A 20,270-nucleotide genomic window follows, 5' to 3' on the forward strand; every position below is an offset into this window, starting at 1 on the left:
CTCAGCTCCCACTCCTGGGAGGCAACTGGCCCACACATCTGGGCAGAAGGGAGCCAGAATGCACTGAGCCCCACCCTCCGAGCCCTTTCCAAATTTCATCCCCACAGCAACTCTGGGAGGCAGCTCTTTTTATTATCCCCACCGCACAGATGGGGACACTCATCACCCCTGGAGCTCAGAGAAGCTCTGTCCCCAGCCTGGGATTACACAGCTGGCGAATGTCTCTCAGGCCCTGAAATGGAGCCCTTTCCTCTAGATGGCGCTGGCTCCCGGGCCACTGCTGCTGGGCTCTGCAAGGTCTGAGACCCGGGGGGGCAAACCCTGAGACTATGGTGGGGCCCGAGGATCAGGCAAAATCTCCTTGGATGTGGACTGGGACCGGGCACAGCCTGGACAGAGGCATCCTCTGGCTTCTGTGTCCTGCCCTCTATGGAGTGATGATGATCATTTATTGAGCACTTACTATGTGTCAAAACTGAATAAGGTACGTGTAGACTCTTATTATCCCCCTTCGTCAGGCAAGGAAAGTGGGGTTCTGAGAGGCAATGCAACTTGTCCTGGGTCACATCTAATAAGAGCTGGGAGCCCCCCAGTCAGCTGCCCTCCACGGCAGCACACAGCCTGGCTTTCCTTAACCATCTAGGACCTAGGTCTATTGTTTAACTCGGGTCTTCTCGCTGAGACTGACCTCCCTGGGCTGGGCGGGGCGGGGGGGTGTGGGTGCGGGCCACAAGGCTTAGTCCTCTATGTACTGCTCCAAAGATCTCAGCACATGGCAGGTGCTTAATGGGCCTCGGTCCCAGGATGCGGGCCACGCGGTCATGCTGGCCAGGGCAGAAGGTACCAAGTCACATCCTCTCATCCTAGATAGATGAGCCACGGTCCAAAGAGGGAAAGGCACGGGGCAGTCGCCCTGTGGGTCCTGATCAAGGCTGGGCCGGCACCCATGCCAGGCCTGTCCCCTGCCTTCCAGTCCCCACAACAGCCCAGCACGTGCTGGAGTCGCCAGTGCAGCTGCCAGGGGATCGAGTTGTCAATAAATTATTAATTTGTGTTACAAACAAGAAGACAGATACTTTTGCATCACAAATGCCAATAGAGCCTCCTGGGGCGGGGGGAGGGGTAAAGGGTCAGGGCGAGAAGAGAAGAAACGTACTGTGCTTCCTCTCTTCCCCTCCCTTACCCCAAATTGAACGAAGCACCTCAGGGAGCAAAACCAGGGGCGGTCTATCGACAAGTCCCCACCCTGCCACCTGACAGTGGCCCCTGTCTCTTCTGATGTCATCTCCTCCTACTCTCCTCCCCGGCCCCTCCCCCATCCTTCCTGCTCCAGCGCACTAGCCTCTTCACATGTTCCTGCCTCAGGGCCTTTGCACTAACTCTCCCGTTGCCTGGAACACCCTCCTCTAGGTCTCCACAGAGCTCCATCCCTTGCTTCATTCAGGCCTCTGCTCAAACATCGCCTCCTCTGAAAGACCTCTGCTCTGCTCGAATTTTCTTCTCAGCATCCTTACCACCCATCAGCAGCACAGTCCATACTGCCTACAGGCACAGGTAAGAGGCTTGGATGTCAAGACACCAGGCTGCAGACCCTCAGAGGCCAGGGACCTATTGGCCACACCCATCCGAGTGCCAGAGAGAAGCAAGAGAAGGGTCGGCAGGCTTGATATCCACCATATCTGAATGTGCATCTGTCCCCATTTACCCACTGTACGGCCCCACCAAGTTTCTTCCCTTCTCTGAGTATCCGAAGCCTCCTCCATCCATCTAGAACAATCCCAGTGGGCTCTTCCTCCCAGGGGGCTGTGCACATCCAGTGTGTGAGCTCCTGAAGACAAGGCCCATGATGCCTGATTCACTCTGGGTCCCCCACCCCCACCCTGGGGCCTGGCCCTGTGCCAAGCCCCTGCAGACTTCAATACCAGTCTGTTCAATTAAAGAGATGACGGATGTCACAGCACTTTGCCAACTGTCACCCAAAAGAACAAACAGAAGCACATCCTCCTTTCGTTTAACCCAAGAACCGTTCGTTCATTCATTCGTTCATTCTTCCAATCAGTACATATTTACTGAGCACCTACTATGGGCCAGGCACTATGTTAGGCCTGGGGACTCTAGTGATAAAGCAATTCAATAATGGCCCCTCTCTTATGGAATTTACAGTCCGGTGGGAGAGGCAGATGAGCACAGAAACACACTAATTATTTGAAAATGATGACTTTGACAAACACTACGAAACATCAACCTGTGGAGCTATCAGGGAACTCAGGGAAACTTCCCTGGAAAAGTAGAGGATGGGTGAGAATTATCCAGGTGATTAGTGAAGGGAACAGCATTCCATACAAAGGGACCAGTCACTGCAAAGGAAATGCTGGAAGGGAATCTAAGGAATCAAAAAGCCAGAGTGGCTGGAACTCCTAGATGAGTGGGTGACAGAGACAAGACAGGGAACGGGCAGCAGCCAGACCAAGCAGGGCCTCTGGACCCTGGCAATGGTGGGTCTTTATCCTAAAAGAAATAGGAAGTCACAGGAATGTTTTAGAGACACATTCTGGGATTCAAAATCCAATTCCAGGTGATATTCTCCTAACATAGGTCCATATGTTTCTGTGTCTGTGTCCCAGTGTGGCCAGGGTTGGGGGTGTGGGGGGTGTCAGACTCAGGTCCCCCAATTTGGGAACTTCTAGGCAAAATATCCTCTCCTCCCAGCATCTCAGGCAAAGGTGAGAATTCCCAGCACCCTCAGGACTGAGCCTTCCAAAGGTATCTGGGTGTCTCCTGCCCGAGGTCTACTCGCTGGCCAAGGTCTGCCCAACAGAACGGTTGTTACAGAGAATTAAAATCCGCCCAGAAACTCAGGAAACTCGGCGCGGCTCCCCCTGTGATCCTAACTGGGAGGCATTACCCCGAGTGAGCAGATTATCAGGATGTGTAATTTCTGGAATAAACACAGCTGTGTTTGTTTCTCTGAGCAGTGCTCCAGACAGAGCAGCAGCTCGGCCGCCGCGTGCAGCTGAAGCCTCGCACCTTGGGACGGACGCCATCAGGGAGAAAACGCCCCTCCCGAAGGCCACCGGGTGCTGCCATCCAGGTGGATCCGTCTAGAGGCCAACTGGGGCCCCTCAGCAAGCCAGCAGAGGTGCTAGCATCCCAGGAGGGGAAGTGAGTGTTGAACAACCTCCAGAGGCCTTTCCTCTTTGGATTGGGAGTTGGTCACGACCAGCAGGACAACTGGCCAGAGAGGTGTCAGCCGGGATGGTGGATGGAAGGGGAAGGTCCTCCTTAGTGTGAGAGGTCCCCGTGGAAGGACACCGAGAGGGCCAGGGTGCAGCCCCGAAGCTTTCCACATAGGACAACTGAGGTCCAGGGAAGGGTAATGAGAGAGAAGAGAGCAAGGGACACCACTCATCCAGCTCTGCTTTGTGCCAGGCCCTGAAACAGGGCCAGTGACACCATGGCGTAGGGTCACACAGAGCAGGGTTTCAATCCCAGCAATATCGCTCGGGAGCCCTGTGACCACGGGCAAGTCATACACGACCTCTCTGAGCCTCAGTTTCCTCACCTGGAAAGTGGAGACAATCATACCCACTCAGTGGGGTTGTTCTGAGATTAAGCAGGAATCTGCCCATAAAAGGCTTTGTGCAGGGTCTGGCACACCGCAAGGAGTCCACAAATGATGGCTATTTCTCATTCATTCATTCATTTGCTGATGACGGACGCTATGTCCCAGGCACCATGCTGGACACTCGTAAACAAGAGACAACAATCCTTGCCTTTGCGAAGCTTACACTCTTACAGGCAGAAAAATGACCAACCGATGCTTTGTTTTTGTTGTTGTTATTATTCCCATTTTACAGCAGGGTAAACTGAAGGTCAGAACGGTTAAGTCACTTTTTAAATCTCCACTATTTACTTTTGTTCTCCCTCATTTTCAAAACGGCTAGAGGCAGATATTAAGTAATTTATCCAAGTCTCTATGGCTAGGAAAGGTCTTAAAGACTTTAAAGGTCTTAATCTCCCTCATGAAGAATTTTAGGGCTACGGACCTAGCCCCAAGTTCCAGGCCTGCAGCTGACTTTCTGCGACCTCAGGCAGGTGCTGTCTCTTTCTGGGCCTAAGTCTCCCAGCTGTAGTATTTTGAATGCTGGGTGGTTCCCAGTGTGCTGCTTGGGTTGCCTGGGCTCTATGGAAGGTCTGAGCCCCAGCAGCATGCCCACAACCCTTCCCTGGCATGGAGGGGTGAAGTGAGGGGGGCGCGGTGCGCAGGGGAAGGACAGGACCCCAAAGAGCACTCTGGGAGCTGGAGGGCTCCGGTTGAGGAAGAAGGGGCCAGGTAGCTGCCCTCCTCTGACATGCTCACTCTTTCAGGGTCCCCACCATTCTGGCCCACCTTCCCAGTACATTCTGGGCCCTCCCACAGCCAGAGTAACTGGCTGCACGGGATTGCCCCGCACCCAGGGTCTGGCTTATTTGAGGGCAGACCTACGCACGCGGCCCCTCTCAGCCTTGAGCCTGCCTCTCTTTGCTCTGGATCCTTCCCCTGATGCCAGCCTCCACAGCCACCTTCCTGAACCTTTCCCTGCCTTCGCTTTCTTTCAGTGGCTGCCTACTGCCTCCGGCACCGAGTCCAAATGCCCTAGCTTGTCACTCGAGGCCTCTCTTCCCTGGTGTAGACTTCTTCTGCCAGCCTCACCTCCCATTTCTCTCACACACTTATGTTCACTGTGGCTTCTGCACACCTGCGCTTTTCCAGCCTCTAGGGCTGTGCTCAGGCTGTGCCCTCTGCTAAGAATGCCCTTCATTCCATTCCTTGTGTGTCAAAAATCCCATGTAGCCAAATACCCCTTCTCCGACAGCCCAGGCTAGAAGACAGTTCCCCTTAGCGCTCAATACGTTCCATCATCTCTGAACCTGCTTTCTCATCTGCAAAGCAAATGTTAGTCACTATTATGCACAGTTGTTGAGGGGATTCAGTGAGAGCACATCCGAAAAGCAGCCAGGATGGTGCCCAGCATGTAATAGGGACCCAGTAGGGAGAGTCTGCTATGATGATGCTGTTGAAGGAAGAGAAGAAAGAGAACAAGAAAGGGAAGAGAGAGAAGAGATAGAAAAGGAAGAAGAGGGAGGAGAGCTGTCCTAACCTTCTACTGGGATATAACTCATTGACATCACAGTGTCATTTCTGTTTGATTCCTTTCTGTGTCCATAGGCTTTCATAAACGACTGTTAAATGGATAGATGATGGATGGATGGATGGATGGATGGATGGAGGTATGGATGGATGGATGGATGGATAGAAGGAAGGTGGAATATGGAAAAGAAGGAAGTTTGTATGGACAGATGAACAGAAACAGATAAGTCTGGAGGAGACTGAGCGTGCCATCCCAGAAGCCTAGCAGCTTAGCATCCCACTGGCAGATGAGGCTTCTGGGACCAGATGCCAAATCTGTTCCCCCTGGCTCCAAGCTCCTGTGCTCCTGGCCAGTATCAGTGTGCTCTCAAGGTTGAGTGAGTGGAAGCTCAGGGCAGCTGATGCCCAGGGGAGTTCCAGCTCTTCCTCCACCTGTCACCAGCCTCTGAGAGTACCAGCCCCTGACAGCAGGAACATATCTCCAAAAGTATGAGCCAAGTCAATGGGAAAATAGGATTTACTTTACAGAAATTCAGTGTGGGGGCCAACTTCTCCAGAACTCCTCCATGCAGAAAGTTTGGCAAATCCACAGTCAATGGCTCAGAAGGTTTCCTCAAACCTGGAGATTTATGCTGTTGGCCAGCTCTTTCCAGGGCCAGAAACTAGAGAATAAGGAAATATCGCAGTCCAGATACCAAAGGGCATCTAGAGAGGTGGAGAACTGAACTCTGCTTTTGGTGCTTGTTCATTCCTCCATCCATTTATTCACCCAACTATTTAAAACACGGAACTATCCTACCGTTATCCAGCCAGCCATTCAGCTGTCCAGCCACCCAGCCATCCAACCATCCAGTCTTCATCAAACCATCTTGTCCACCATCCATCCATCCATCCATCCATCCATCCATCCATCGAATCATCCAACCAACCTTCAAATTGCCCATTATTCATCCAACCATCCAATCCATGCAACTGTCCATTCATTTATCCTTTATCTCTCCAGACAGTCACCCATCCAACTGTCAATCACTCAAGCACTACTCCAAATGTTCAGCTGCCCTCCACTTATCCAGCTGTACACTATTCAACCAGTATGGTTGAGGACCTCCCAGTATGGTCAGGGGGAAGCCAGACATGTTGATACAGGACACAGTACTATATCATAGTACACAGTATGGTCTAATGTATGCATTATAAAATAGGTAATATGTTCAAGTTACCACCAGGGCGCCTGAGTGGCTTAGTCAGTTGGGCATCCAATTTTGGCTCAGGTCATGATCCCACAGTTCGTGAGTTTTCTCTCTCACAAATAAATAAACATTTAAAAAAAATTTTTTTTTTAAAAAAGGTGCCATCGGGGCGCCTGGGTGGCTCAGTCAGTTAAGCGTCCGACTTTGGCTCAGGTCATGATCTCACAGTTTGTGAGTTCAAGCCCCGCATCAGGTTCTGTGCTGACAGCTCAGAACCTGGAGCCTGCTTCAGATTCTGTGTCTCATTCTCTCTCTGCCCCTCCCCCACTTGTTCTCTGTCTCTCTGTCTCTCAAAAATAAATAAATGTAAAAAATAAATAAAAATAAATAAAAATAAAAAAAATAAAAAATAAAAAAAGGTGCCATCAAGAACACAGAGGCCACCAAGGATAGATGGCTCAAGACTGTCCACAGAAGCAGGAGGGACCAGAGAGAGAGGTCAGGGCAAGCTTCAAACAAGAGGAAATGCTCAAGTTTGGTCTTTATAAGCAGCAGAAATTAGCCAGAGAGAAGTAATGGGCGTGCCCAGGCAAGGGGGAAACATGAAATAGCATGGTGGATTCTAGAAGTCCAAAGGCCTGAGACCTCATAACCACCTGGTTAACTGTGGACTATGCACCAGTCCCCAGTTTTTCTGAGCCCGCTGGACTCTATAATTTCCCCTTGATTTCTATAAAGAAAGGACTACGTCCCCCTGCGGGGAGCCAAGCTGCCATCTGCTGACCTGGGTTGTGTTCTGGTGGTTATAAGAGGGGTCCATCTGGAAGGGAGAAAAGTGGGCCCCCCAAAGTTTTGTGGGACAGGCTTTGCTATCAAGGAGACATAGGTATAAATCACAACCCCATATTTTGCTGCAAGTTACTTAACCTCTGAGTCTTTCTTCCCATTCGGAAAATGATAAAGACCCTGGTAGCTCCCTCCTAGGCCCGGGAGGACTAGGACTGAATGAGGCAACCCAGGGGGAAGTATGCTTCCCCATTGCTGCCGATGTTCAACATGTGATCTAAAAGAATGGTTAACAGTGTGGGCTTCAGACATCACTGGATCAATTCTCAGGAAACACCAGTTCTTTGTCCACGTCTATAACGTATGGTCAGACGCCCATACGTGTGTGTACACGTGCCCGTGCAAAAGGAGATGCAGATGCGGCAAAAATGTTCACAACTGTTGAATCTAGGTGGAGGACACACAGGTGTTTATTCTACTATACCGTCAGCTTCCCTGTATGTGTGAAATATTAAAGGGAACAAGAAAAGAGATCAGCTCTTTGTTGATCTGTCTTGAAGTCAGGCTCCCTGACTTTGGATTCTAGCTCCATTACCGACCGAATGGCTGTAGGCAAATTATTTAATGTCTCCAAGCCTTGATTTTTTTTTCGTCTGTAGGATACAGGTAATAATAGCACCTAAACACAGTGCCTGGTCTCTAGCAAACCCTCCATAAATGTTAGCTGCTGATTTCATTATTATTACTATTCTCATGGAACAGCTGAGAAACTGAAGCTAGGAAAGGTTCGGTAAACATCTACTTTTCATACATTATCTCTTTTTTTTTTTTAATTTTTTTTTTAACGTTTATTTATTTTTGAGACAGAGAGAGACAGAGCATGAACGGGGGAGGGTCAGAGAGAGGGAGACACAGAATCCGAAGCAGGCTCCAGGCTCTGAGCTGTCAGCACAGAGCCCGACGCGGGGCTCGAACTCACGGACCGCGAGATCATGACCTGAGTCGAAGTCGGCCGCTTAACCGACTGAGCCACCCAGGCACCCCCATACATTATCTCTTTTAATTCCCCAAACGGCACCACAGGGTAGGTGCTATCGCCCTCACTGTACAGATGAGGAACCAAGGCTGACGACGATGAAGTGACTCACCCAAGGTGTCACAGCTGGCAAGTAGAGAAGCCGGGATTTGAGCAGTCTGCCTATCTCCCAAGTCTGGGATCTTCCCCCTGCGTCTCCTGCTTCTTCCACATCCCTGGACCCAGGCCAAGGGGACATCAGAACCCTTTCAGCTCCAGAAGGGAGTCCCAAGCTTTGCTGGCACGGCTGGGCTTCCGGGCCAGCTCGGGGACACCCAGCGTCAGGGCCTCCTTGGCAGCTCAGGAGCCCTTTCGGCTGTCCTCCCGAGAGCCACAGGAGCTGCCATCTGAGGCCGTGGGGAAAGACAGCTGACACTGATGGGGCACGCAAGAGGACGTACCGGCCGGGGCCCTGACTCAAACAGACTCCCTGGGCCACGGTCTTTCGTGGGTTCCAGAAAGGCCCTGCGGGCTCTGGCCGAGGCTGTTCCCAGGCTCTGCCTCCCCGTGAGAGGCGGAGAAGCCCCATTCAAGCGGGACGCATCCCACTGTGCGCTAAGCCGCTTTCTCCCCACTTACACGTTTCAGATGCTTTTTGTCCTTCCGGCTTCCCATGGACTCAGGCCAAGTGACAAGTTGGTGCTGTGGACATATGTCGTCGCCATAATGGGAATGCTGACCCCACGCTCTCTCCCTGCTGCGGCCAGGCAGCTTGCACCCCGCCCCGGTGCTTGGCATGCCCTGCTCTCAGCCACACGGGACTCCCTCCAGCTCCCTGGAGCATCACACACTCAGAGGCCTCCCACCCGGACCTTTGCAGATGCCGTCCCATTGCCTGGGAAGCTTGCCTTGTCGCTTCTTTCCTGGCTCTTCCTTAAGAATCCTCTAAGAACTTTCTTCCTAGAAGACTGTCCTAGCCCCATTTCACAGAGGCTCAAAGAGGTAAGTTCAAAGAGCCATGGTGATGCCGTGAGTCAGAGCCAAAGGTCCACCGTGGCATGGTTCTATTGTAAGACCATGTACTTTCAGTTCAGCAACTCTGCCCCAAAGAAGAAGCCCGGTGGAACACACGCCCTCTGCCTTCGAACATGGCAGACACCTGCAAGAAGGAGCTTATGCTTCTGCATTATTCTGGAAGGCAGGAAACAGGAACTGTGGAGGGAGTTACAGGAAAAGAAATGCCCCCAATTCAAGGTTAAGAGGCATTTCCAACAACCTCACTACCTACCAGCTGTGTGACCTTGGGTAAGTCACTTCGGCTCTTAGAAACCCAGTTTCTCATCTACAGAATGGAGATAACAACGCCCTTGCTATTTCACTCTCCCCAACACACCTAACCTAGAGCTTGTAAGCTGCCCGCCAGTGAACCAGACCCAGCCAGCAAACGTGGTTTGCTTTGGCCAGGACTACTATTTTAGGATAAACGGAGCAAACGTGTAAGAAACTCATTTTTCCATAAATATCAAAACGTTGAAAATCAGAAGATCTGGCAAAACTGAACCCTGATTCCGGCACGGCAACACGGTCAGGAGTGGGTAGCACCTGACTTCTTTCGAGAGGTCGTGTGCTGTCTCTGGGGTATTACCGTCTAACACCCAGCTCACCTCACTCATTCACAACCAGGGCCAGCTTGTGAGTCTGGGGTCCTCTGGCCACTACTCCTGGAATTTATTATCTGTATTATGTTGGGCTTGATTCTCTGTTCAGTCAGCAAAGAGAAGCCCCATTTCTTTCCTTTTCTTTTTAAGTTTATTTATTTCGAGAGAGAGAGAGAGGGAGCGTGCACGCAAGAGCCTGTGAGTGGGGGAGGGGCAGAGAGCGAGGGAGAGAGAGAATCCCAAGCAGACTCCACGCTCCGTGCAGAGCCTTATGCGGGGCTCCATCCCACAAACCTTATGAGATCAGGACCTGAGCCGAAATCAAGGGCCGGATGGGTAACCGACCGAGCTACCCTGGTGCCCGAGGGAAGCCCCATTTCCTGCTCAATGCTTTAACACATAAAATCTGGATTCTGTGTTGCTCATTGTGTTCAGCAGGTCTTTGGAGGGGATGCTCAGAGCTCAGTGTCCCCCACCCACCCACTTCACCCCGGCACGTATCTCCAAGTGCTCTGAGCCAACCTGCGGTCCCAACTTAGGTTTGCTAGCAACAGGCCAATGCCCCTGGACTTTGTAGTTTCCTCCAATGCTTCCCTACTCCTATGGTGGCCCCCGGCCAAGGTGGGAGCGACAAACCACAGTCACACCGTTACGGGTTCTTTGGCAGTTGAATGGAGAACACAGTAGCTTCTTGCGATGGCCGTCTGAGGTGGGTGAAATCACGATCCTCAATGTATTGATGAGGAAACTGAGGCCTCAAGGGGTGATGTGTCCTGCCCTGGGCCACAGGGGCACCTTGGCCCCATTCTCCAAATTCGGTCCCACCAGACCAGGGCCTCCTTCTCTGGCCGCTAGCCTCACGCCAGATCTTGAAGAGCTATGATTTCCGGCTGCTGTTTTCAATTATTTGTAATTGACTGCATAAATATCTATTTCGTGCCTATCATGAGCTTTGTGCTGGGTGTGGGATAAGGTGAAGTGGAGAGTACTGCGCCATCTCAGGGGAGACAGGTAACACTGGAAGCCAATGCAGGGAGGCGGTGCTGGGGTGGAGAGGGAGGGAACAAGCTTTCGGGCTTCCTGTTACCCGCACCCCTGCACCAGACTATAAACTCCCTGTGGCAGATCGTCTCCAAATATGGCCACCAACAATGCCTTCCATTGCTAAACACAAAGCCGCTCCTCCCATTGAGGGGGGTCTGAACCTAAGTCTGGACCACAGGTTGGCTGAGGGCGCATGGAGACGTGTGCCGCGGTGAATAGGTGGGCGGGGGATACCGAGCTCTGAGCATCAACTCCAAAGATGTGTTGAACACTACGAGTAGCGCGGACTCAAATCTTATGTGTCAAACCTTGGCCAAGAAATGGGGCTTTCCCGGAGGTGCCCGGCTGGCTCAGTCAGTATAGCATGTGACTGTTGATCTCAGAGCGGTGAGTTCAAGCCCCACGTTGGACATAGGGCTAAAAGGAAGGAGTAAGGGAAGAAGGGAGGGAAGGGGTGGGGAGGAGGGAAGGAGTGGGGCTTTCCTTTAATGATTGAGCAGAAAATCAAGTCCAGTGTCTTTTCCTGTACACTGAACCTGATGAGGAAGCCTGGATGAATCCGAGATGCTTTATGACTTTTTCGGCGGCAAGGGTGATGTTTCGTGATGTTAGAGCCCGGGTCTTTAGAAGACTGGGAAGTTTCTGCTTCTCCATCCTGGAAGCCAGCCACCAAGGAAGGCAAGCCAGTCTGGACTACTAACGGTGAGAGATCCTGAGGAATGGGGCCAGCCCCTGCCATCCCTGCCAGGGCCTCAGAGAGGGCATGTGAAGCCAGGATGGGCCTTCCCCCACAACCCAGCTGAGTGTGGGCTTGTGAGTGATCCCAGCTGACACCAATGAACGCCCAGCAGAACCCAGCCAATCCACTGAATCAGGAGAAAGAATAGATCTCTGTTTCAAGCCAGTAAGTTTTGGGGTGACTTGTTATGCAGCAAAAGATAACTGATACACTTTCCAGGAGCAAAGCCCTGTTACTTTGTATAGGTCTCCCCTCCATTGCCTGGAGCCTGGCACTGGACATTGAATCCTGGAGCTGGAAGGGCCCCCAAAACCACCGAGTCCCACCCCCTCGTTTTATGGAAGAGGCAGCTGAGGCCCAGAGAGAAGAAGGAATTTACTCCAGATCACACAGAGAGAGGGGGGGCAGATCTGGCAGGAAAACTTGCACCCACAAGGGTAAGAAGAGTCACACAAATGTGTGATGCAAGTTGGTAGCAAGTTACCCCTAGCACTCACATGTTGTCTGAAGAGGCAGCCACGATTCGGCTCCAGCCAACTGTGGCCCCGTGGGACGTGGGCCCAGCGAAGCCAGATTGTCTGACTTTTCACAGAAGCCAGAAAGAGGATTTCTCTCTAAAATCTCTTGATTTCTAAATGTTGGCCAGGAATTCAAGTTGGATGGATGATCTCTGGGCCATTGAGACTGGCCTTGGGCTTCAAGCTTGGTCTGGCCGCTGACCTTGGGCAAGTAGCGTTATCCCCTCAGGCCTCAGTTTCCTCATCTCTACAATGGGCCCCATGGCTCCTGCCCACTTACTGGGTTGCTATGAAAACCCGATGAACGAATGGATTTGGAAGTACGAGCTACAAATGGCCCTGTCGCTGTTCCATAGCCTCAGTTCTCTGTGGAGGCGCCCCTCACAATGTAACGAGTTAACACCCGATTTGTCTAAGTTAGAACAACATTATTCTGGCCATTATGACAGAGATTGCATTTTTATGGCAGGTTTGTGAGTTCCAGAACCCTCCCGCTTGCATTATCTCAGGATGTTGATGGAGTCAGAGGCTGGACGGCTGCCCTGGAGACCCTCGTCAGAGCCAAGCCCTTCCTCTGAGCCGGGAGGTACATTCCAGAAGCGGCTTGAGTGGCAGTGCAGAGCCAAGAGCTTCGGAGTCGCCCAGACCTGGGTTTGAATCCCGGACTCCCACTGCCTCGCTTTGTGTCCTTGGGCCAAAACTCTGAGCTTCGGTTTTCTCATCTGTAAATGGGCATAATAATAAAACCGCCTGGTGGGGCTCTTGGGGCAAGTGTATCAGATGTGACATACTCGATGCCCTTAATCGAGCGTCTGGCACAAGAATTGATGGCTGATGTCATTAACACGGTATGGAAGTTGGTGTCAAGAAGGAAAGCATAGCTGTAGAAGATCTTACCCCCTTCCTAAGATGAGGGAGGCAGAACTGGGCCAGGGATGGGGCCTTTGAGGAAAACCTGGATGGGTCCCAGACAGAGAGGCTGGAGGGGCCTCGCAACTATCCAGGAAGAGTCAGACCCTTGCCCTATAAGGCTCGGAACTTAACTCTGTGTCTTTGGTCTCCCCCAGAGTTGAGTGAAGAGGCGTGAGGGAAAGCCGGAGACAGAGTCCCCCCAGTAAAACAGCACCCACATTCCCCTACTCAGAATCCAGTTTCTGGCTGGTCTCGAGTAATACCAACCAGCTCATATTTACTGAATGACCATCGACTTGAGGCATGGACTCGGCTTTATCTTTTTAGGGATCAACACATCCATTCCTCACAACCATCTCAAGAGCTGGAAACTACTGTTATCCCCACTTTAGAGATGACAGGTTAAGTAATCAGCCAGAGGACACACAGTAAAGGACAGTCTGACTCCAGAAGGCCTTCTTGTAGCCCCCAGGCTATGCTGTTTATAGAGCAAGAGAAAAAGGGGTCAGGGCTAAGCTAGAGGACTGTGGGAAGTGCTCTGGTGGGGAGCAAAGGTACTGACATTCCATAGTAATGACAACTAATGAGTATCAGTCCGGCCTCGGGTCAGGTTGCACTGCTGGTCACTGTATATAGCATCTCATTTAATCCTTGCCGGGAGCTTTTGACAAGCAGATGCATTTACATCTCCAGTCACAGATAAGGGAGTTAAGGCTCTACACATCACTTGTTCAAGGCCACGGAGCAGGGAAGGTCTCCTCCCTGAGGACACCCGCACGCCCAGGGGGCTGGAGCAAGGCGACAGATGGTTCCAGGAAGCTCACCTAGCATGGCCCAGACTAAGGTGGCCTGGGCAAGCTCCCCAGGTGACACAGGGGCGCCAAAGAGACAGGTGTCTCTTCTCCCACCCTCCAGGAGGCAGCTGCCTTAAGAGGCCCTAAAGGGCTTTCAAGCAGCCTTATCAGACTGAGCTGATCCCAATCAGGAAGCTTCCAGGTGCTGTGGCACAACGGCCCGCCCCACCCCTGGGAGCTGTGCAAACATTCTTCCCTGCCCTCCCCCAGCGCAGGCTCTCTGTTCACCAGCAGGCAGGCGGCCCGGGCAGGTGCTGCTAACTCTGATTGATTTCACTTCATTTCAGTCTTTTCCAGTTTACCGCTGAGGTTTCTCTTCCTCTGTCCCAGGAGTCCTGTGTTTTATCTTAGGCCTCTGGGGGACAAATCTGCCTGCCCAATGGAAAAGACCAGGGGAGTATACTGAAGGTACAGATTCCCTGGCCTTGTTCCTGATCTATTGACTCCCCAGCTAAGTCAGGCAAGCAGGCAAGGCCCACCTCGGCCAGGATGTCCTGATCTCACCCCTCCACCCACGGAGGGAGCAAGGGCTCCCCTGCCTTGCCCAGTCCAGGCCTCCTATCAAGCCAGCTCCATCCACAGCTTTCTGCAGGGGTCTCTCTGTGTGAAGGGGTCTGACCAGTGGCCTAAGACCATAGGTGAGCCCTGGGTGGCCGAGTTGCCCAGCACAGCTGCCCAGAGAACCTCACCACACCCCTGCTCTGAGGCTGATGCAAAACCTTGATGAAGGGGTGGGGTGGGGGTGCAAAAGCCTCAGGAAGGACAACCCCTGGGAGGCACTGGGGCCACAGCAGGGCAGAAGGGCTGGCCGGGGTGGGAGCGAATCTGGAACTCCAGAGTTAGGGGTAGCCAGCCCCCCACTGTGTGCCCAGGTGTAGGCTGGCGTTTTCACCATTACTGAGAAACTTCTGAAACTAAGGCCCCTCTTCCTAGGAAAATCTGCATTAACATCCAGTGTTCAATTACAATTTCAGGGTGATCACAGATCCCCAGACCTAAGGAGGCCTCTGGACCCATGTTGAGCCCTCCCTTGGTATAAGAACCCAAGTATTTGTCCACAACAAGGCCCTGGACGGGGAGGCAGCGATGGAGCTCTGGCCCCACCCACATTTGTGCGGTTGCTATCCCAAGACTGGGGGACTTTGGGAGCCTGAGTGATGGGTTGAGAGAGACACTGAGGGTTGACTCGTTGCCTGGACAATCCAAATGCCAAAAAGGGGGCCAAATTAGGACACAGCCATCACTGACTACGCCCACGGGTGCTCTAAGGGAGGGGCACTCAAAGGGCCAAGAAGAACATCTCATGTTCATGGCTATGTGCTTGAGTGCCTGGCACTTTATGTGGGTATCCACAGAAACCCCTGGGGAAACAGAAGTCCAGGGAATCTGAGTTCTTTGCTCAGGGCACACAGCATGCTGGGATTTAAACCCAGGTCTGACTGCCCTCAAACGTTGCATTTCTTCTCTACCCCACACTATCTATTAGTTGGCTGGCCCTGTTCCCCACCAGAGCTAGAATCCCTTCTCCCTGCCCAGCCCCTGACATGGAATAGGTGCCCGCGGATGGATGGGGGAATGAATGAATAAGTCAACTTGCTTCTGAATTCTACCGCATTTGGGTTTTAAATCTAAGCCCAGATTTCCTGGCTAAGACGGATACATGAAAGCAGCCTCCTTTAGAAATGAAAAGCAGAAGAAACAAGCATAAAAGGAAAACCAATTCCAAATTAATCCCACTGAAGGTCGCCGGGTCTTAGATAGGTAATGCTCAAGAGGTGGGCCCAGTAGAGAGCTGGGATGGGGGTGGGAGAGACAAGAAGGGTATTGGGGGGGGGGGGGGGGGAGGGCAGGCTCGTGTCTAGAACATAGCTGCTGCTCCACCCATTTGAATCCTCAGCTCTGGCTGAACTGCATCCTGTGTCCCTGTTCAAGCCAGCCCGTCTGCTTCTCCCTCCAGGAAGACTTCCTTCATCTCCCTGGCCAGGCAGACACACTCCTTCACCTCTGTATCATTCTCCTGATATTTATCACATAACACAATGTGATAGATTCGTTCATACGTTCACTCAACACATATTCATTCAATGTTCCGTAGCTGACTGTGTCATTCAGTGACTGGGGACCCATGGGGCTGGGCACAGTTCTAGGCGCTGGGGACGCTGTAGCAAATGCAGCTGATAAAACCCTCACCCCTACCGGAATCTACAGTCTAGCAGGGATGGTGGACACAAACAAGGAAACTAACAAAGCTCTGATACTTTTTCGGGGGGCCATGGGTGTTATGAAGCAAAACAAAGAAGGTGGGTTAAAAAGTGGCTGAACTAAGCCTGTTTTAGATGAGGTAATCAGGGAAGGCCTCTGGGGAAGTGGCATTTGAATCGAGCTCTTTTTACCACAGCTGTGGACATAAAAATAAGCCAGGTGAGCTCCCTCAGGGAGCTGACAGTCTAGTAGGGAACAGACAAGCTGCCCTTTTAACTGTGTGGGACCAGGTTTGGCTCATCGGAACATCCCACACCCTGGAAGTCAGTGATTTTTCCAAAAGACAAATCTAGCCAGGTCCCTCAATGGCTCAAGAACCTTCAATGGCTCCCCACTGCCCTCAGCATCAAGTTCCAATTCCTCAGCCTTCCATCCCAGCCTTTCAGGACTTGCTCTGCCCTCCATTTTCAGCCTGGTCTCCCATGGCTGCCCTCAACACCGATCCCCCTCAGGTGCACCCAAGCAAGTCCCCAGTCATCATGCCTCCACGTCCCTTATTACACAGGCTGCTTCTCTTTCCAGGTAAAACTCTCCTCATCCTCTACAGTCCCGAAGGCACCCTCCTTAACTTTTGAGAACACAGTTCTTCAGTGTGATGGGTGGCTGTGAAAGCTTCATGGCAGGGAGAAGGAAGCAGTGAGAAAATGAAGCAAAGAATAAAGCCGTAAAAGACAAAATAGCCCTCTTCCATCCTAAACCGCCTCTGCTGCCCCAGGTGGCACACAACTTCCTCCTGGCAGCACTCTGGGACGCACTTATCACATTATATAGTGCCAACTGTTTTCTCTATCGGCTTGTCCCCCTCTCCCTGCTGGCCCCAGGGTCCAGCACCACACCAGCCAAAGAGGAAGCTCCATAAATATTTGGAGATCAAATGAGCAAATGCACGGAGACCGATTTTCTCTCCACTTCAACCTTTGGATTCCATCTAGTGGCTGGTCTGTCATTGGCCTCTTCTCTTGTTGGATGTGTCCCCCCACGGCACTTCCATCCCTCTCTAAGCCCCCATTCCAGATGCTCCAAGCTTGTGTTTCCCTCTTGGGGGGTAGGGGGTGTCTCGTGGTTTAGGGGGGAGATACTCAGCTCACCATACTAACCCAGGAACCCCGCAGCCCCAATTCACATACCCTCTCCCTCCCCTCTCTCATTCCAAAGGCTAGGGCTTTCCCAGGATCTTAATGCTTGGGATAGCCTTGGTACTACGGGGTATGAGGAGAAGGGGGGGAAGGGTACGCCAGCCACGCGGCTCAGGGGATCGGGAACTGCAGGGGCAGCCCTCAAGCGCCCCAAGCTTCAGACCTGTCTCGGCAGACTGTGCTGCTCGCAGGTGGACCCCGTCTCTTCTGGGAGGTGCCACAAGTAGCACTGTCCATCCTCATGGTCCACCCCCCGAAGGCCACACACACTTCAACATGGCCTTTTCTCATCGGTTATGTCGTCTGAATCTCACAAACACCCCTGTGAGACAGGGAGGATGGGCACTATGGTAACCGTCATCTAACAATGGAGAAACCGAGGCTCAGAGACAGGAAGGGAGTGGGCGCATGTCATGGAATCCCAAGAGATCACCCAGACCATTTTACACCCAGGGAAACTGAGGCCCCTATAAGGGAAGGAGCTGGCCCAAAATCTGATGGTAAATTAGAAGAAGGGCCCTAGACCTCCACCTCATACCATATCCCCATCCATGGGCCAACTCCTCGTTAACCCCTAACAGACTAGACGCCTTAGTGTTGGGGGGAGGGACAAAGAAAGAGCCTGAAGCAAGGCTTGGGGTGCCCTCCTCCCACCCTGCCCCCAAGTGGCAGCCCAAGCAGCCATCTCCTCCTGTGATGTCAGCAGCTGATCAGCCCAGTGTCGGGCTCACAGTGCCACCAGGCCACAGCTCACCTGATCCCAACCATCCCCAGCCAGGGCCATGGCCGGACAGACGTGGGCCTTCCATCTACCCCACGGTAATTAAAAACACACCCAGGCCTCTTCCAACGTGAAGAGGGGCCAATTTTCTTCCCCTCCAGCACCGCTGACTGCAACCTAAATAGCAATATTTATGCCAAGCTCCCCATAATACTGTAAACATCCCAATGTATAGCGGGCCAACACATGAGTCATTTCCCCAAAGCCATAGTTAGTAAGTGGTACCTCAGCCATATTCCAGGGAGCCCCCGCCAGCAGCCAGGCCCCAGGGCTGCCCTCCACACCCAGGGCCCCGTGGCACCCTCGCTGCCCCAGCGGCCCCACTCTGGGAAACCACAGGCAGCCGCCAAATCCTCCAGGAGCCGGAGGACAGCTGCCTCCGTTCAAGAAACTGGCTGCCATCTAGGGACACCCCTCCAAACTGTGGTCACTAAAGCGCTCATTTACTCAAAGAAGAACTAAAGTTACAACACAGGGTCCCCTGTCACACCGTTTGCAGAGCCCCATGCCCGGTCTGATCAGGTTTTTGTTTTGGGGTTTTTTTTTGAGCTGCCTGAGAATGGGCTTCCCACCAGCCCAAAGTGGCCTGAGATGAGGAAGCATACGCTTCACTCCTCAGCCCATGGTGGCAGAATCCTAGAAGGGGTCACCCTGTTGAGGAGCAAGAAACCCAGCAGTATGAACAGAGCCCAGGCTGGGGAGACCTCAGACCTGGGTTCTATTTTTATCGCCCAATGGCCATGAGTGAGCCACTGACTTTTCTGAGCCTTGGTCTCCCTTTCTACTAAAAGGGAGTAAGAATCATACCCACCTGGCTTCGGTGGAAGACTTATTTTGGGGAATCCAACGAAATTGTGGGTGGGAAAGCACTTTGTAAAGCTCAAAGTACCTTGTCAACTGTGCAGCACGTTGTAAACCACAGAGAGCTGCCTGCAGTAAGAAGTACTTCATAAACTGTAAAGCGGTTTGGAAACTGTAAAGTGCAGTACACATGAGAACCATTATTCATGTTCGTTTCTTGCCCTACAAGCTTGGCCATTTGTGGTGGACACACCCAGACCCCTCTAACTTTCCCCGCAGAGCAAGCCGGCTCGGGGGACCTGGCAGCCACCCTGAGCCCTTGGGGGTCGGGTGGTACCAACACACGAAAGCCGTGGGGAGAGGGACCAGCGACCCTGGCCAAGGCCAACACATGGCAAGAGCATCTGGTCCGGCCCTGGCGGCAGCTGGAGAGTTCCCGGGGCTCCAGCGGCCACGCTGAGCTCTGCCGCCAGCGGGGCGGTGGCCGGCAGGGGTGCCCGGAGACCCCGCGCAGCGGAGAGATGCCCACGGACCCATCCCCCCCTCCCCGTAGTCCTCCCGGGGAGGGGACCCCATTGTACGCCGCGGGCGATGGGCAGGCACCCGCGCGGGGGGCTGGCGCGTTCACTTCCACTCTGCCAGTCCTCCGCTCTTCGGGGCGCCGGCTGCATCCCGGGGGCGCAGACCGCGCGGGCCCCCACCCCGGCCAGACGCGGTGCCTCCCTCCCTCTGCTCCCTGCCAAACTTTCCGGCCCCGACTGCGCGCCGGGCCCCGGGGCCGGCGCCCCTCCACCCCGTGCCGAACCAGGCCAGGCCCGCGCGAAGGGGGTGCCCGGGCCGGGGGCGGCGAACGCGCGTGGGCAGCCCCCCGGCCCTGGGCGGCGCTCGCCGGGCTGGCTACAAAGCCTCGGCAAGATGGTCCCTTCGCCTCCTCCTGGCACAGTCAATCAGCGCCCGCCGCTCCCCGGGCGCCCGCGGGGCCCGCGCCTCCCGGCGCGGCCGGACACACCTCCCCGCGGCCACCTGCGCCCGGCGCGAGCCCCCGGGCAAACTTTGCGGGCCGCGGGGCGGAGGTGGGCGCCGGCGGCCGCCCGTGCCCGGCCGCTCCCCGCCCCCATCGCCCGCCCGCCCGCCCGCCCGCTCACCTTCCACCGCGGCGAGCAGCGGCAGCAGCAGCAGCGCGGCCCCCAGCCTCCGCAGGGCCATGGCTGCGCTTCCCGGGGCCTCGGGCCGCGGCGCCGCGGGGCCCGGGCGGCAGCGCGCGCCCCGGGCTCGGGGGGCCGGGGGGAGCGGCGAGGCGCGGCGCACACACAGCCGCCGCCACCGCGCAGCCAGCAGAATGAGCCATCCAGCCCGGGCAGAACGGGGACCCGGGCTCCGCCAGCGCTGGGCACGGCCCACCTGAGCCGCGGGCGCGGGGGGAGCCTGGCCGGGCCGCCGCCC

The 20,270-nt window shown here is 53.9% G+C and overlaps 1 protein-coding gene across 3 annotated transcripts in view; it reads right to left on the reverse strand.

Moving 5' to 3' along the window:
- Positions 1–20,054, reverse strand: part of EPHB2 (EPH receptor B2) — a 187,094-nt gene extending 167,040 nt beyond the window's left edge. For 2 of the 3 annotated variants that reach the window (XM_047873614.1, XM_047873613.1), the window contains exon 1: positions 19,973–20,054. In XM_047873614.1, the coding sequence (XP_047729570.1) occupies positions 19,973–20,033 (61 nt within the window). In that variant the 5' untranslated portion in view covers positions 20,034–20,054. The remainder of the gene's footprint in view (positions 1–19,972) is intronic. The other variant, XM_047873612.1, reaches the window with a different exon arrangement.
- Between the last annotated feature and the right edge of the window lie 216 nt (positions 20,055–20,270).

This window comes from Prionailurus viverrinus, chromosome C1 (genome assembly GCF_022837055.1).
Source record: "Prionailurus viverrinus isolate Anna chromosome C1, UM_Priviv_1.0, whole genome shotgun sequence".
NCBI lineage: Eukaryota > Metazoa > Chordata > Mammalia > Carnivora > Felidae > Prionailurus > Prionailurus viverrinus.